The following is an 18,196-nucleotide window of genomic DNA, read 5'->3' as shown; positions in this document are numbered from 1 at the left end:
AATAAGGGACTGGCCCATCTCCATTCCCTCCACCAAATCCATTTGCGGTCTGAGCCACGAAGAACGCTAGCGAGGGCTCCCTCCTCAAAGAGAGCCCTCCGGGAGTGAAGTGTCCGCAGCAAGAGCCGCTCGCAATGCGGGCAGTCAGCCCCCTCGAGAGCTAACTGAGCATGCTCCGCTCCCAAACAAACAACACACAAACTGTGCATATCCCCACCCGTAATGAAACAAGGGCAGGGAATAACACACAGCTTGAAACGCTGTTTGTTGCTACTTTTAAATGCCATAATAATCTTTTCTCAAAGACACACAACAATAAATAGAAAGCACACACAGAGAGCACTTACTGAATGGCAGAAGCTGCCGCTGTCTCCACCGCGCGTGCTTTTAAGCTTCCTGGTCACTACGTCACCCAGGCCATGACGTCTCGCCACTCCTTTGGAGTATTGATTACACACATGATTCAGAGCGTGGTCACGCTGAATACGTTCCCATAGCGTTTCGACGCAGCTCGAGTTCCTGAAGTGGAACCCTTTCACAACATCCAACCAAGAGAAGAACACTCTCCAGGAGGTAGGCGTGTCACTCTCAAAGTCTACAATCAAGAGAAGACTTCACGAGAGCAAATACAGAGGGTTCACCGCAAAGTGGAAACAAGGCCAGATTAGACTTTGCCAAAAAACATCTAAAACAGCCAGACCACTTCTGGAAAAGCATTCTTTGGATGACTGAAGTTAAGATCAACCTGTACCAGAATGACGGGATGAAAAAAGTATGGAAAAGGCTTGGAACAGCTCATGATCCAAAGCATACAACATAATCTGTGAAACATGGTGGAGCAGTGTGATGGCATGAGCATGCATGGCTTCCAGTGGCACTGGGTTACTGGTGTTTAGTGATGACGTGACAGAAGACAGAAGTAGCCGGATGAATTCTGAAGTGTATAGGGATATACTGTCTGCCCAGATTCAGCCAAATGCAGACAAGTTGATTGGACAGCGGTTCATAGTACAAATGAACAATGACCCAAAACATACAGCAAAAGCAACCCTGGAGTTTTTGAAGGTAAAAAGTGGAACATTCTGCAATGGCCGAGTCAATCTCCTGATCTCAACTCAACTGAGCATGCATTTCGCTTGCTGAAGACAAAACTAAAGGCAGAAAGACACACAAACAGACAATAACAGAAGTCAGCTGCAGTAAAGGCCTGGCAAAGCATCACAAAAGAGGAAACCCAATCTTTGGTGATGTCCATCAGTTCCAGACTTAAGGCAGTTGTTGCCTGCAAAAAAAAACACTTTGTTTATGATTATATTCATATGTCCAATTACATTTGAGGCCCTGAAAATGGGGGGACTGTGTATACAAATATTTGTAATTCCTAAGCATGTTATATTTTTGTTCAACCCCCTGAATTGAAGCTTAAAGTCTGCACTACAATTTCCTCTTGATTGTTTCATTTAAATTCTATTCTGGTGGCATACAGAGCCGAAATTATGAAAATTGTGTCAGTGTCCAAATATATATGGACCTAACTGTGTATTATTTTACAGTATAACACAGTTTTATTTTAAACACTTATAAAGAATGTATCCATAATGCTTCTTGCAGTGTTTCTCGTGGGTATTTGCTTTGAAAATGACAAGAAAACAATAAAACGGAAAGTTCAGGGGGAGGAAATGAAAATCGCCCAGTCTGATGAGAGACTGACCGTGATTGGAAAAGGCAAAGAGATCTTAAACCGGTCAAGAGGAGCCAAGCCAAGAAACGACATGGGCTGCACCAGCATTGGAGGTATCTGTCAGAGTAATATCTACATCTGTCAGGGCAGATACCTGAAGGATAAATGCCGGGGAGAGATATCACGCCAGTGTTGTACGCCAGGTCTGATTTTGCACTTTCTGACTAGATGCAATGTTCATTGGTTTCTTTTAACTAAATGAGACAAACTAACTCCTGTGGCCTTTTTCAGTTGCAGCGTGGAGTGCTCTGTGTGCTGGAAGTCATCATAACAGAGTGCGAGCTTGTGACAGCTATGGCTGTGGTGCCTTTAATTCCAGGAGGTATTTCAGAAACAGCTTTTTTCCTGAGACATCATCCATTATATCTAAATAAATAAGTAAATAAATAAACTGAAATACCACAAATTACAAAGCAAATCTTGGGATAACTGGTGACTTTGAACTTATTTTATTACATAGCAATCGTTTAAGTAATGAGGTATGAGAAGTTGTGCTATATTGTAAAAATTAATCACAACTATAGGTCATTAGGTAGTACATGCCGTGGATATTCATTAACAACACAAACTTAGGTGCATTATTGCTTTTATAAAACAATCACTACCTATTTAAAAATATATAATTAAGGAGTTTCTTCAGCTATGGGCACTTTTGGTCGTGTAGACATTTCGGTAACACTTTATTTTAAGGTGTCCTTGTTACACGTTACATGTACTTACTATTATAATAACAATTAATTATGCATATTTGCATGCAAGTAACCCTAAACCAAACCCTAATCCTAACCCTAACCCTATAGTAAGTACATGTAGTTAATTAATATTACTCAGTACTTAAATGTATAACTACACTGTAACAAGGACACCTTAAAATAAAGTGTAACCAACATTTCTAGGTAAAATATCACATGGCACAGCTGATTGGTTCTCTCCTGTATCGGTAGCCAATGAGCTCACTGCCAAACATTCAAATATTCACGATAGCTCAACATTCAAATATTCACATTCAAACATTCACGATAGCTGCTCGCATCTCAGCTTGTCTAACAGACGTTTCTTGCTGGATGAAGGACCATCACCTTCAACTCAACCTTGCCAAGACAGAACTGCTTGTGGTTTCATCAAACCCATCGTTTCATCACAATTTCACCATCCAGTTAGGTACATCAACCATAACTCCTTCAAAAACAGCCAGAAACCTTGGAGTTATAATGCGTTTCTGTTCTAGTACATTTTAAATCAAACTTTTGGGTGTCCGTTGCTCTGACACAAATAACGTAAACGCAACAGTTTGCTGTTAGCCTGCTCGAAATATTTTTATTAGTAGAACGAACAGGTTTTTTAGGAAAATACAGCATCATCCTGTGTTTATATACATATTATGTGACATATCAGCAGAAGTGAATCCAAAATGTGGGCCCTGTGTGTTTGTTTTTTTGTTACTTCATCCCAAAACAACACTTTTATATAAAAATTTTATGTTTAACCAAGTTTCTGCCTTTCTTACACAGAACAACCTCCTCGACAGCAACCAGTCTGGTTTCAGTAGTGGACATTCAACCGAGATTGCCTTGCTCTCAGTTGTTGAAGCCCTAAGACTGGAAAGAGCGGCTTCCAAATCTTCTATACTTATTTTGCTGGCTCTGTCTGCTGCTTTTGATACGGTGAACTACCAGATTCTCCTGTCAACCCTATTGGCAAAGGGCATCTCAGGAACCACACTCCAGTGGTTTGAGTCTTACCTCTCAGATAGGTCCTTCAAGGTATCTTGGAGAGGTGAGGTGTCCGAGTCGCAACATCTAGCTACTGGGGTGCCTCAGGGCTCAGTTCTTGGACCACTTCTCTTCTCTGTCTACATGGCATCACTAGGTTCTGTCATTCAGAAACATGGCTTTTCATACCACTGCTATGCTGATGACACTCAACTTTACCTCTCATTCCATCCTGATGATCCGACGATAGCTGCTCGCATCTCAGCTTGTCTAACAGACATTTCTTGCTGGATGAAGGACCATCACCTTCAACTCAACCTTGCCAAGACAGAACTGCTTGTAGTTCCATCAAACCCATCGTTTCATCACAATTTCACCATCCAGTTAGGCACATCAACCACAACTCCTTCAAAATCAGCCAGAAACCTTGGAGTTATGATTGATGATCAGCTGACTTTCTCAGACCACATTGCTAAAACATCAAGAACATCAAGCCCTTTCTTTCGGAACATGCTTCACAACTCCCTGTTCAAGCTCTTGTTCTGTCCAGGCTGGACTATTTGCAATGCTCTCTTGGCAGGTCTTCCAGCGAGTTCTATCAAACCTTTACAATTAATCCAGAACGCGGCAGCAAGATTAATTTTTAATGAGCCGAAAAGAATGCACGTCACACCTCTGTTTATCAATTTGCACTGGCTACCAATAGCTGCTCGCATAAAATTCAAGGCATTAATGTTTGCCTACAAAACCACCACTGGCTCTGCACCCCTTTACCTAAATTCATTACTTCAGACTTATGTGCCTCTAGAAGCTTGCGTTCTGAAAGTGAACGTCGCTTTAATCTCTTCCATCTTTACTTGACCCTCTAACTCTAGCACTCTCTATTCTAATTCTATTCTTAAAAAACAAAAAACGTGCCCCTTTTAGACTTGCACTCTAGAATTCAAAGGTCACCAAAAAAAAAAAAACTTTGGTTTCTTCAAAATATCTTTTGTGTTCCAAAGAATAAAGAAGATCATACATAAATGATGATGGAATTTATAATTTTTGGGTGAACTATCCCATTTAGAGTTAACAGCACTCTTTAGTGGCAGCTATATTCACAGTCTCTTAACACAGTCTCTTAGATCTAATTGCTCAAAAGTTTTTTTTTTTTTTTAACAACAATTATGTATAAAGTTAAAATATGTGCTCATATTGCCGTCAAAGTGCAGAGACAACTATAAGTAAGCCATTCATAATTTTATTTCCATGAAAAGAGTAAACACTGCGCTCCTGTGGAGCTATCAAAACATTCCTCTGTTTATTCAAGCGTTTTCCAGAACAGTAACTTTCTCTTGCTTCGCCTTTGCTTTTTGAGCCGCATTATTTATCTTGTGTCCTCAGTGATGGGAGGATCCACAAGGGAATCGATATTGTGTGTGGTGATTATGGCATCGTCAATGCTCCTTTCTCGGGAAACCTGGGTGGTCCTGTTGGGAGAGCAGTGGGAGACTCCATTCAGTATGATGGTGTCAAACTCTATAACAAAGGTATATGATACTGCCCTTGTCAATAAAATAGCTACGCATCAAGGAACATATTTCATTACATTACATTTTGAATGACTTGCCACATGCATTTTAAAGTAGTATTAAACTAGACATACTTATTTGTCTTTGACCCATAGTTATTTATTTATCTTTCCTCAGTGCATTGTGTGAAGATCTTCAACATCCGTCCGTATGTTTTCTTTGGCTCTGTAGTTCAGGGAGAGGCCATGGGTTACCTGTTACCCCTACAGGAGCGTTTCTCTGGCATCACCTCACACCTGGAGCTTCAGATGTGTGATGGCTCTGATCCCTCGCCCTTCATATAAGACATGTTTATGCATTTAATCAGGCTTTAAATCATTCATTCAGTTAAACCAATTCTTAATGCTTTCATTAGGAGTTATAGTGCATGGCATTACACCTTCATTTAAATAACATGACAAATTGACTGTTTTTACAAGCAATAAAATAATATATACTGTATGTAATCCTTTCATGAAGTATTTAGTTGAAAATAAAAATAAAATGAAAATAAAGTACCACAAGATGGCAGCATGAATCTACAGAACAATAGGGAAATACAAATAAAATATATTGTTGATGTTGTTGCTATTATTATTATCTTCAGATTTACTCCACACCTTCTATTTTATTTTTCATATTCGAATGATGTGAAAGTAGACATCTCAGACTATGAACTACAAATAGATTTGAATTTAAATTATGTATAGTAGTTTTAACGAGAAGACATCAAGACATTTGTGTTTTGGCATCCATGTTTGCTATTACATCTCAATGTTTATTTTCCAAATGGTAACTACCACACAGACAGACTGGCAGCATGACAGCATCCCACCATATGACATTTACTGAAGCTTCTAGCTTTCTAGCTCTTCTCATGAACATTATTATTATTATTATTATTATTATTATTATTATTATTATTGGCTGACGTTTTACTTGTGTAGTAGAGATATGTGCTCTCAAAAATTTACAGTTTGTGTCTCATTGCTTGTTAATTTGTTGTAGAGATAAATATTTATAGGGCCTACCTTTGTAGTCAGCCCCCCAAAAAATGTGTGCAATTGATTGTGAATAAAGAATATTAAATACAAAAATTCATATTATAGCTGGCCCTGTGTTTGGTATTCCTACTCTTACACAGCTAATGTTTACTGCAACAAACAAACAAACATAAATAAATAAATAAAGACGAAAATATTTGCAGATTTGTGCCGTGAGCTCTATACACACAGTGAAAACTGCATTTGTGTCAACGCAAATGATAGTGCGCTTCCCCTTTAAGTTGGTCTTGGATGAGCGAAATGACGAATCGTACTATAGCGAAGGGTTAACTAATGAATATTAATGAAGTCATCTGGCGTTCCCAGTGATCGTCTGGTCACGTAGCCTAATTAATATTCATAAGATAATTCTTCACCATATTTGGAATAATTAATTCAGCCCAACGGCCAATGTCTACCTCTGAGCCAATCAGCTACGGTTATTCGGCGAACGTCGCGGTACGTATTTAATATTCATGAGTCACGCGTTGCCATAGTAGGATGTGCGAATGCGTTGGTTTTTAATTAAATTAGAGTCGGTGAGCTGGGATAGGCTGGGAGTTCTCTCGGTCCAGACTGCAGGAAATCCGACGTGGACCATAAACCCGCAGAAACCGAGATACAAACAAGCGAATGACCAGGAGCCGATGCGGAAAACTTGATCAGGGACCGAACGCTACATTGTATCTAGAAGTCTGAGATTATTGCAACATGCCACGGCGGACTGTACAAGAAGTAACTGTTCAAGACGTGCAAAAGAGAAGAAACCCCAACAAACACTATGTAAGTGGACATCTGTAAAGATCTTTAATGAACTTCTTCCTCCTAATGAAGGTGTTTAGTGGTGTATTTTTGGGATTGTTTGGCTGGTTTGCCTGAACAAAGGCTGGGGATGTGATCAGGAGGATCGAGTTACACACCAGCAGCACGACACGCCAAAAGAGTTGCTATTTCACAAGTATTTCTGTTAATCTGTGGTAGAGTATTAAACACCTAAAGCGTCAGGTAAAGTCTGCAGACAGCTAAATCATCTATACTGTAATATCAGGGTCAATCCAGGTGTTTTCACATCTGCATCAATGTAACAAAGACGGTAACAAAGTCCATTAGTAGCTTAGACACTCACACACACACACACAAGCATATGTGTTTATATTTGTATTGTTGTCAGTTTTGAGAGAGGTAGAGTGTTTACAAACTGCTGTACAAACTTCTTTGGAGTTCTCTGCTGAGCTGCTGTGACTCCTTGGTGTTTCTCAAGGCCTTGTGTCCTGTTCACCACACCCTTAAAGTTAAAACACCCTTCAACACCCGTTAACCCCACTCTGCAGCTCTCTGAGGTTATTCCCGACTGGCCTGGGATCTGTTTTGGCCGCCGTAGCTTTGGTTTTTCCAGCCCGACAAAGCCAAAGATTTGTGTATTTTATTTAAATCTTTTGCAGATCAGAATAATAACAGATGTTTGGAACTTTAGAAGGTTTTCTAGATGTGCTTTTTTTGTTTCCAGCTATCTTTATGGACATGCTTATGCTTTGTAGAAACCGGTTCATTCATATGAGCATTAAACAGGAATGTGAAGAGAATTATTATTTGAGATTCAGCGATGCACTGCATTTCCAGGCCGATATTGATAGTTGATTAACAGCTGATGTGATTACCAGTAATTGTACTTTTTTGTGTTTTTAACACTTTTAACCGGAGCAGCTTATTACCACAGAAAATGTAAATATAAACCACTCGCTTGACACAAAATAGACACAGTAAGGTTGTCAGTTTGATTTGTGCTCAATATTTAGACCCTTTTCATTTCTGTATTCTGATACAGGGCTGATTTTCACTAAACCTGTCGAATACATGCCCCAGTCATGTTTCACTCCCAAATCAAAAGATTTATGAAAATAAGTAAACAAGATGCTTTTATTTGTTGTATTTAATTTACTTGATGTTAAAATCATTAAAATATGTCACTAAAATAATTTGTTTTCTATATTACAGTAGTACTCTGTGACTTTTACACTAATTAATAATAATTAACTAAAATATTATATTGTGAATATTCAAAATTTTAAAATGTATATCTAAAAGAATAGTTTAGATATGATATTAAGAACTTTTAGAGGGAAATCTGCTTAATTGGCATTCAAATTACATTTAAGTGTTTTTATTTATTTATTTATTTCTAAATGTATTTTTTTATTTATGTTATTTAATACATTTTAAATGCCATTTATTTATGTTATTTATTTAATAAATGTTAAATGCCATTTATTTATTTGTTATTTATTTAATTAATTTTAAATGCCATTTATTTATTTGTTATTTATTTAATAAATGTTAAATGCCATTTATTTGTTATTTAATACATTTTAAATGCCATTTATTTATGTTATTTATTTAATACATTTTAAATGCCATTTATTTATTTGTTATTTATTTAATTAATTTTAAATGCCATTTATTTATTTGTTATTTATTTAATAAATGTTAAATGCCATTTATTTATGTTATTTATTTAATTCATTTTAAATGCCATTTATTTATTTATGTTATTAATTTAATACATTTTAAATGCCATTTATTTATTTGTTATTTATTTAATAAATGTTAAATGCCATTTATTTATGTTATTTATTTAATTCATTTTAAATGCCATTTATTTATTTATGTTATTTATTTAATACATTTTAAATGCCATTTATTTATTTGTTATTTATTTAATTAATTTGAAATGCCATTTATTTATTTATTTGTTATTTATTTAATACATTTTTAAATGCCATTTATTTATTTATGTTATTTATTTAATACATTTTAAATGCCATTTATTTATTTATTTATGTTATTTATTTAATACATTTTAAATGCCATTTATTTATTTATTTAATCTTCTGGTCTTGAGCAAAAATAACAGCGTTTAAAACACAATGGTGCAATTTTGGATTCCTTTTTGATGAACAGTGCTTGATTGCAGAAACTATTTGGATGTATGCAGGGTGTGATTCATGAAAAAATAAAAACGCACACACACACACTCACACACTCACACACTCACACACTCAGGGATATTTGAATAAGAATGTCATCACTGAAATTTTAATGTACATATTTAGAAATACAATGTAATTCATATTAAATGAAAAGTAAAAATACAGAAAATAACTGAAATACTTTAACTTATTGACTATAAATGTATTTATATAAATTACAGGCCCCATGAGGTTTAAAGCATTTTGAACATATTTGAAACCATTTCAAACATTTTGATCACCTTCTTTCCCGATCAGTTTGTAGTATCTTAATCGTATAGTGTTTTACTAGGTTGCTTGTAACGCTGAAAATAAAACCTATAACAAACGCTAAAATGGAAATCTGTTTTGGTGTCATGAAAGAGTGATGGGAGTAGACAATAGACAATATTTCTCCAAATACAGATAATCTCATCTCATGCTTTATGAACATTAGACCTAAAATTATAAAATAATATCATTCCACTTGGAAGAATCTGTAATGCATGCTTTAGTATGTCGGTTGGAAAATTGACATCAGCATCTACTGTCAGAAATGGGAAATGCATGCCAGATCTGAGCAGAAGTGAGGCTGGAAAATCCCCCTGAAAATCACACCAGCATGAATGCATCTGACCGTCATTTTTATCCACAGTGAATTACAGTGCATTCGAGTCATGCATTTTGCCAGTATGTGTGTTCCTGAGAATCAAACCCATGACCTTGATTTGTTCGTGGCATGTTGAGCTCCAGGAACAGAGGCTGGTGTGACGTCCACATCATGAGCTTATTTTAGTCTTAATTCTGCTTCTGTATTTTCTTTCTGCATTTCCAGTCAGTATGCATCAGTCAGCTTTAAATAATAAAGCCACCGATTTACGTCATTCAGAACAAAACACCACATGAACACAAAAGCTGCGCGTGTGCATTGTCACTTTTGTGATCCAGGTTTCAGAGAGTCATTGAGAGTTCAAAATCCTGAGCTAGTGTTTCTCTGAGAGAATACATTGTAATAAGTACTGTAAACATCACTAATAGCCTGCGGCACACGCTCTATAAAACACTGGATTGAGTCACACTGATCAATACAGGGCCCTTGATTTGAGATGTGTGGGAAATCAACATTATATACTTAGAGAAAATAAAGTATTGCTGTATTGCTCAAACAAGCAGGTGATTGCTGAAGTTTCTCCTACGAACAAAATGCTCCCTTCCCCCTCGACTACAGACGGAGGAGGAAAAAGCAGACTTCTTGAAAGCAGCCTAATGTCATAATGGTCAACATTTGAACCATTTAAGGACAGATTCACAAGAACTCTTAGAAGAAAGCAGCTGTTGAATGTGAAGCTGATCTGAGGCAAGCAGCTCCTATTTAGGGCGAAAATAAAAATCGAATAATCGAAATAAAACCAAAATTGCCATATGTCAGTCTTTGTGCAAAAGCTGCAATTTTGATCAAATAAACATAAGTGCAGCGTTTCAGAGTGTTGTTACACGTGAGTGGCTCGGTTCATAGTGAAACATCTGCTCTCAGTTTGGGTCATTTTAACATGAATGTAGGAATCTAATTATCTTCCCATACTTGGAATACGTTTTTATCAACAAGAGAAGCTTTAGGCTACCTGCAGTTTTTTGTCAAAATAACCGTTTGATGGATCAGTGTTTGAAAATAAAATGTAATAGCAATAGTAATATTTCTAATTTTGTTTTTATTTAGTATTTTTTATATTTTACTACTAGTAGTAATAAAAATGATACTAATTTATTATTATTAGTCATATTATTGATATTAATATTATGTTAAATTATATATAATATATTAATATTGATACATAATGACAATATTTTGGCCAAATTGTGCAGCCCTACAATATATATATATATACATATATATATGTATGTGTGTAATTGTTTACTGCGGATGATATAACAATTGAATAAATGTTAGACATAATATCACAAAGACATGAAGGAGGACTCCAGTAAACTAGGATGCTCAGTGATAATGTTTTCTTCCAGTTGGCTGTTAATCACTGCAACCAAATTCTTGAAACAATGAGTAATTAGTGAACAAATCATTCAGACTTTTTTTTTTTTTTGTAAACCGAACCAGCTGTCTAAAAAGAATGTTTGTTCACAAAATGTCCACATTGTTATTTCTCTCATGAACGGATCATAGACATATTCAGTGTGTAACAACTTTAATTATAGTCAAAGCTACAATATGGATTCAGATGAAAGATGTAGAGATGCACAGCTCATTAGAGACACATTTAGGACACATTTATGGTGCTTCTGCATTCTTTTCAGTTTTCTTTCATTGAAGTTTCATGGAAAAGAGCGCGGAGTACTGGTTTAGAATGATGAGGGTCAATAACTGATGTAGTTATCTTAATTAAATGAATAGTTGTGTGTTGTGTGTAATAATTGTAAATCTGGGTTAACGCTCACTTTCTTTCTTTTTTTTACTCTAGGTTTACATTATCAAAGTGGCTTGGTCTGATGGCAGCACTGAGATCATTTTCAGGCGCTACAGTAAATTTTTCGACCTTCAGGTGAGTTTTGTACTCGTTCCAGTATAATATTGTGCTGATAAACATGTGAATCCAAATATTAGCATCCTTTAGGCTCAAAGGAGAACTGAACCAGCGTGGCTGTTCTTTGCCAATGAAACCTTGAAGAAGTAATGCCAACCCTGAGTTTGATGCCATGTGCAGAACTGAAAGCTTAGATCAGCATGGATTTCACCAACGGCCACAGAAACGCTGAAGTGTATGTGGCAGGTTTAGATGGGCTGTTTCAGTGCTGCGACAGGAAAAGTCATCAAACTGATGGCTCTGTAGAAACGTACTTAAGATATCTGACCAGACCAGTGCACTAGATAGAACAGTGGATCTCAACATGTTTGGCCACTGGACCCACATTTTTAAGCCACAACCCAACATTTTTTTTTTTTTAGAACTTTGACCTAATTCCTAAATTTTTATTTGAATTATATAACTAGATAAAAAAAATTCGGTTTGACAAACTTTAGGTTGGCTTGAGAAAGCCTAGCCTGAAAGTTTAAAGCAGTTGTAAAAGCCTGAAGTTTGAACATTTAGATAGATTAGATAGATGTTGATAACATGTTTCTAGCATGATTAGCATGTTTTTAACATGATTGGCCTGTTACTAGCATATTGCTGGCATGATTAGCATGTTGCTAGCATGATTAGAATGTTGCTAGCATGATTAGCATACTACTAGCAAGTTGATAACATTATTAACAAGTAACTAGCATGTTGTTAGCATGATTAACAAGTAACTAGCAAGTGACTAGCATGTCGCTAGCATGACTAGCAAGTTACTAGCATGTCACTAGCATTTTTCTAGCCTGATTAGCATGTTCTAGCCTGTTGCTAGCATAATTAGCATGCTACTAGCATGTTGCTATCATGATTAGCAAGTGACTAGCATGTTTCTAGCATGATTAGCAAGTTACTAGCATGTCGCTAGCATTTTTCTAGCATGATTAGCATTTGTTACTAGCATTTTGCTAGCATGATTAACAAAGTAACTAACTTGTTGCTAGCATGATTAGAAAGTTACTAGCATGTCATTAGCATGTTTATAGCATAATTAGCATGTTACTAGCATGATTAGCAAGTTACTAGCATGTTGCTAGCATTATTAGCAAAGTAACTAGCATGACTAGCAAGTGACTAGCATGTCGCTAGCATGATTAGCAAATTACTAGAATGTCATTAGCATTTTTCTAGCCTGATTAGCATGTTACAAGCACGTTCTAGCATGTTGCTAGCATGATTAGCATGCTACTAGCATTTGTTGCTAGCATTATTAGCAAAGTGAATAGCATGTTTCTAGCATGATTAAAAGTTACTAGCATGTCGCTAGCATTTTTCTAGCATGATTAGCAAGTAACTAACCTGTTGCTAGCATTATGATTAGAAAGTTACTAGCATTTCGCTAGCATGTTTCTAGCATAATTAGCATATTACTAGCATGATTAGCAAGTTACTAGCATGTCACTAGCATGTTTCTAGCATGATTAGCATGTTATTAGCATTTTGCTGGCTCTGTAGAAACGTACTTCAGATATCTGACCAGACCAGTGCACTAGATAGAACAGTGGATCTCAACAGGTTTGGCCATTGGACCCACATTTTTAAGCCACAACCCAACATTTTATTATTTTTTTTTTTTATTTATTTATTTTTTTTAGAACTTTGACCTAATTCCTACATTTTTATTTGAATTATATAATAATTGTACATTTGCTTTTTTTTTTAAAACAAGCAAATTCATTTTGCAAAAAATTGTCGCCAAACACACAAGTACCGTCCCACTTTACTTAACATACACATAAATTGTAAGAATATGACAAATACTGATGAATAATCAATATATAGGGCTATTAAATAGCAGTCACAAACTAGTTTTTGTTAATACAGTAAAGTTAGTAAGTTGGTATGAGCCACCACTTTTTTATTTTTATTTATTTGTACTTTTTGGTAATTTCACGACTTGCTATACTAATTCGCCAGGAATTTGATTGACAGGAGATCTGACCAATCATAACGCAGAATCTGCCATTTTTGTCTCACAAACCAATCAGACAGGAGAGTAGATTAATGTCGGTGGACTTGAACTTGAAAAATGTGTATTGACTTCTTTCCGCAGTTCAAACAAGATACCTTCTGATGTTCGTTCATGTTTATTTCATGTTATAACTAGCAAAGAGGAAGAGCTGATTAGTTCATGTGCTACAGGCGCTACAGCGATCTGTCACGACACATTAAAGATACACAAAATGCTATTTATTGTATGAATAATCGAAGAGTGTGCGCTGTGAGCACAATAAAACGGCTGACGGGACAGGAAAGTTAGTTTTACTGAGGTGAGGGAGGCTTTTTATGTCATAAGTTATAATAATGACACTGACAAATAGCCTGACTCATAACATCTCATCTGATACTGAATTTGGAAGATATTGAATTTGTGTTTTAAACTGCATTTGACAGAAGTCTCATCTTCTGATGTGAGGCTTTTCAAAATAAAAGTCAACATAGAATTACATTTGTTGTTGTTGTTGTTGTTTCTTTGACCGCACACTCAAAACGGTCTTGCGATCCACTTTTGGCTCACGACCCAGCAGTTGAGAAACTCTGGTGATGAAGCAATGCCTCGGATAGGCAATATTTAATTGTCTGGTCTGTTTGCTTTGTCATATTAAGAAAAATGTATAAAACGCAATAATATTGAAAAATGATAAAAAGAAAGCTTTGGCCTGTTGGTTGAAGTCTGCACTTTACAATATGGTTGTAACCTCCAGATTACTTAGTCTGATGCTTCTTGACAAAGAAGAAAGCGTTTGGACGCTTTGTCATCATAGTCACCGATGATTGGGACTTTTCCTGTTTTGATCAGAGAAACTTCATGAGTTGCGCAACGACATCCCATCCAGAATCACAATGTCCTAGAAATAACACTTGCTGAAAAGAACTCAGATTTTCTTCCTACACATGAGCACACTGGTCATTCGTATTTTTATGTTTTGTATACAAGTTTTATCAAATTAAGTAAATCAAAAAATAATACATCAGAATGGAACAGACTTCTGTTTTAGCTACATTTCTGCGTTCTATGTCTGCATTTAATTTCTTTGGCTTTATAGCAGCACAATCTGGCCTTCATAAATGTAACTTTGCAATGCATCAAATTAAACCTTTTAGTTTAACACGGCTTGCCAGAAATAAATCAACCACTTCCGTTTCTGAATTATATTCATGGACTGTTAATGTAAAGCTTAGTGCAAGTAATTATACAAAAAGTGAATGTGTTGAAATGTCGTGCCCTAATTATCATAGGATTTATTTCATTTGTCAATTAGTTGTCTTTTGAAATGACACTGAATTGACAAATATTGATTTATAAATGTGATTAATCATAAACGAGTTTGCATGTTTAATCTATTGACGGTGATAATTAATATTAATAATATAAAAGTAAGATCACCAGCTCAACACTTGAAATAAATGACTCGCAGTTCAAAGCACTAAACTTCAAGGCTTGTCCAAGTTTATCTGAACTTCCCATGTGACGACGGTGTTCAGTTGTGCTGAATCTTCCTCTCTATAGCAGCCAAAACCTTGCAAACAGTTTAGAACGGAAACCCACTATTATTAGAAGCACTCAGCACAACTGAAGCTATTCACCAAATTTGTAGAAATGGTCAGAAATCCCCGCGGTGAGCTCTGCCACAGCTTCCTGAAAATGTTACGGCAGCTTTTCTGTGCTGGGCAGTTCCACAGAAATGTGAACCATATGGAAAAATACAACCTCTTCAAATAGTGGACTCATAGGTCTATAAATGTTTTCTATAATGGATTTTTAAGAAAAATAGGTTTATATATTGTATATATTTTAATATATTTTTTAGTATAATAATTTTTTTGTTATAATATCATAATATATTTAGCACAAGAGGTGTGCATCAGTTTTAATTAAAACAACATTTACCTTGTTTGTCATTTTTATATATGTGTATGTGTATGTGTAATTACACACACACATTAAAAAACACACAAAGCTAAGTAAAAGAATGACATGTATTCGTATTATCCCACCTAAAAAAAAAAAAGAGATATATATATATATACCATTTACTAGTGAATGGGGCCAATCCGTAAACATTAAATTCTTTTTTTTTTTAACTATAGCCACAAGACAATATGCATGTTAACATGATTAAAAAAAAAAAAATCTTATATCTGGTTTTACATCTTCATCGCCATGAAAATGCAATGCCATTAACCACAAAATGACTGTAAATGACATTATTTTTTTAAACCGCTACATCTTAAATAATTTTAACAAACATGTTAACAGAAGAATTATGAAGTGGTTTAATAAAATGCTAAGCTGCACTATTTTGCTTTTAAATCCTCCAGAAATTGGCCTCAATTAATTGTAAATGCCTCACTGTAACCTCCTTTTTTTAATTAAATTTTTTATTTTTTTAAATAAGGGACCGAAATTGATTTTTGTCAGAATTAACATTATACTAAAATACTGCATATAGAGCTTAACTTCTACTGAACCCGGAATATTCAGAATAGTTATTTTGAATGACTACAACCATGTATTAACCGAGCAAAAACCTCATTTGTTTACCATGACAATTCATATAAAGAACTGAGCACTGCTTTTACCTGAGACATGATTCAAAAGGAAGCTTTTGGTGTGGCTAACTTGGTGAAATACAGTCATTTTGTGATCATTTTGATACACGTTGCAATTAATGTAATATAATAATGAATTTCAAAAGCTTTGGTGTTTGAATGTAAATGAATCATTCTCACAGATGACCATGCATTGACTCATATTTTTCGTTCTTGAGGTCTCTCTCCTATGACGCATGTGACTGCTTTAATGGCTTCTTCCTCAACTTTCCCTCCATTTCTTTCACTCTTTGCTGCTTTTTTTCCTGTGTGGTTGAGGAACTCTAGTGCTGATGCAGCAGTGAGGCAGGACATGCAGAGGGTAAATAACACAACCACTAATGCGCTTCAGTAGTGAAGCAGATCTTATGACACAGCCGTCTGAATGTGGTTACACTGTTTCATAGTTCTGGGGGGTTCAGAGATTGGAGAATCTCTTCGCAGATGGTGGAAGACACCCTTTCATTCATACCACAAGTTTTGGGATTGTGAGTTTTAACTAGTATTTAATCACAGTGAAGCATTACTTCTACTTCAATTACTCTTTCATAACATAACAAAGTTTTAAATCTGAAAGTGCACCGTGTATAAAGTTATTGTCTCTTAAAAGAAAGAGTCGACTCTGAATCATTGAAACGAGTCGTTTTTAAAACCAATCCTAAGCCGTTTCATGTTGACGTCAACATGAAACATTAGCATATTGCACGCCCACTTGTTGCTCATGCAGACCTGGGAAACTTGAACGCGTTGGTCTGAATGAAAATGCAAATTCATTCTTTGCCACTAGGTGCCACTTTTGGAGCAGTAAAAATAGCGGTTTCCCCGGTAACGCTCTACACAAAGCAGCACTGCGCTCACAAACGCTGCTTTATCAGGCATTACAGGCATGATGAAATGAATAGGAAAAATGAATTGTTGAGTGAATCGTTTGGGAGTCATTGAGCAAATAAGGTAAAAAATAAATGCATATTTTAAGACAACGAAAGTGTTTTTTGACCTTGAATGCATGTCAGCCTGTTGTTGGGGACTCCAAAAACCAAAATATGAACCTTTCATAACCCATAATAGGGACACTTTAAAACCGAATGCACGGATGCAAAGTACTGATACATGTCTGTTATTCTCCCAACTGTTTACGTTCACCTAAGACGTAACCGAGTGTGTTTCCGTGAATACTGGTCAAAACGGACAATTCAACATCATTTTGTGTGTATTTCAGAAGTCTGAGATCCGCTAGTGAGCGACGCCTCGTGGTACCATCACAAAGAGGCACAAAATCACTTTCCAGAACATTTTCGTTTACCGTTCCTGGCTGGTGGAATGATCTTCCAACCCCTGTCCGGAATGTTGATTCCCTGACATTTTTCAAGCGACAGCTGAAAACTCACCTCTTTCACTATCTGACTTCATCCTAAAAAAAATATATATATATATATATATATTTTTTTTTTTTCTCTTTTCTTTCATCTTTCTCTGTCTAGCTTGAACAATGCTTGAAACTTGCTGCAGAATCATTTCTCGATTCACGATGCATCGATTTATTGTCCCAGACATACAGTATATGTTACAGTTCAAATCTAACCTCCTAACCACGCAGCAGATTCGTTCTGAATGAAATTAATCTCTTCCAAAATCGTCCCTCCCTAACATTTTCGAATCGTTTTTATTCGTTGACGAAAATGTCAATAGATTTTCGTCATAGTTTTTGTCATTCAAAACGAGTTTTCGTCAGTGAAAAAATGTCGTTGATAAATTATTCGTCAAGGAAATTAACACTGGTCAGTACACACCATTTTTCAACGTCAAGTTCACCGACGTTAATCTACTCTCCTGTCTGATTTGTTTGTCGGACAAAAATGGCAGATTCAGCGTTAAGATTGGTCAAATCACCTGTCAGTCAAACTCCCTGCGTAGGGTCATTT

At 35.8% G+C, this 18,196-nt stretch overlaps 2 protein-coding genes across 2 annotated transcripts in view; both read left to right on the top strand.

Annotated features, from left to right (window-relative positions):
• The first annotated feature begins 1,598 nt into the window (after positions 1-1,598).
• Positions 1,599-5,478, top strand: LOC107742460 (leukocyte cell-derived chemotaxin-2). Its single transcript, XM_016555425.1, has 4 exons — positions 1,599-1,884; positions 1,973-2,063; positions 4,840-4,985; positions 5,145-5,478. The coding sequence occupies exons 1-4, from the start codon at positions 1,599-1,601 to the stop codon at positions 5,309-5,311; spliced, it is 690 nt and encodes a 229-aa protein (XP_016410911.1). The 3' UTR covers positions 5,312-5,478.
• A 1,045-nt stretch (positions 5,479-6,523) lies between these two features.
• The window catches only part of sh3pxd2b (SH3 and PX domains 2B), a 37,847-nt gene continuing 26,174 nt past the window's right edge, over positions 6,524-18,196 (top strand). Inside the window, exons 1-2 of the mRNA XM_016555410.1 lie at positions 6,524-6,832; positions 11,529-11,609. Coding sequence (XP_016410896.1) covers positions 6,761-6,832; positions 11,529-11,609 — 153 coding nt within the window. The 5' untranslated portion in view covers positions 6,524-6,760. The remainder of the gene's footprint in view (positions 6,833-11,528; positions 11,610-18,196) is intronic.

Source organism: Sinocyclocheilus rhinocerous, unplaced genomic scaffold (assembly GCF_001515625.1).
Source record: "Sinocyclocheilus rhinocerous isolate Xijiao unplaced genomic scaffold, SAMN03320098_v1.1 scaffold1427, whole genome shotgun sequence".
Lineage (NCBI taxonomy): Eukaryota > Metazoa > Chordata > Actinopteri > Cypriniformes > Cyprinidae > Sinocyclocheilus > Sinocyclocheilus rhinocerous.
This window is presented reverse-complemented; position numbering and strand designations above follow the sequence as displayed.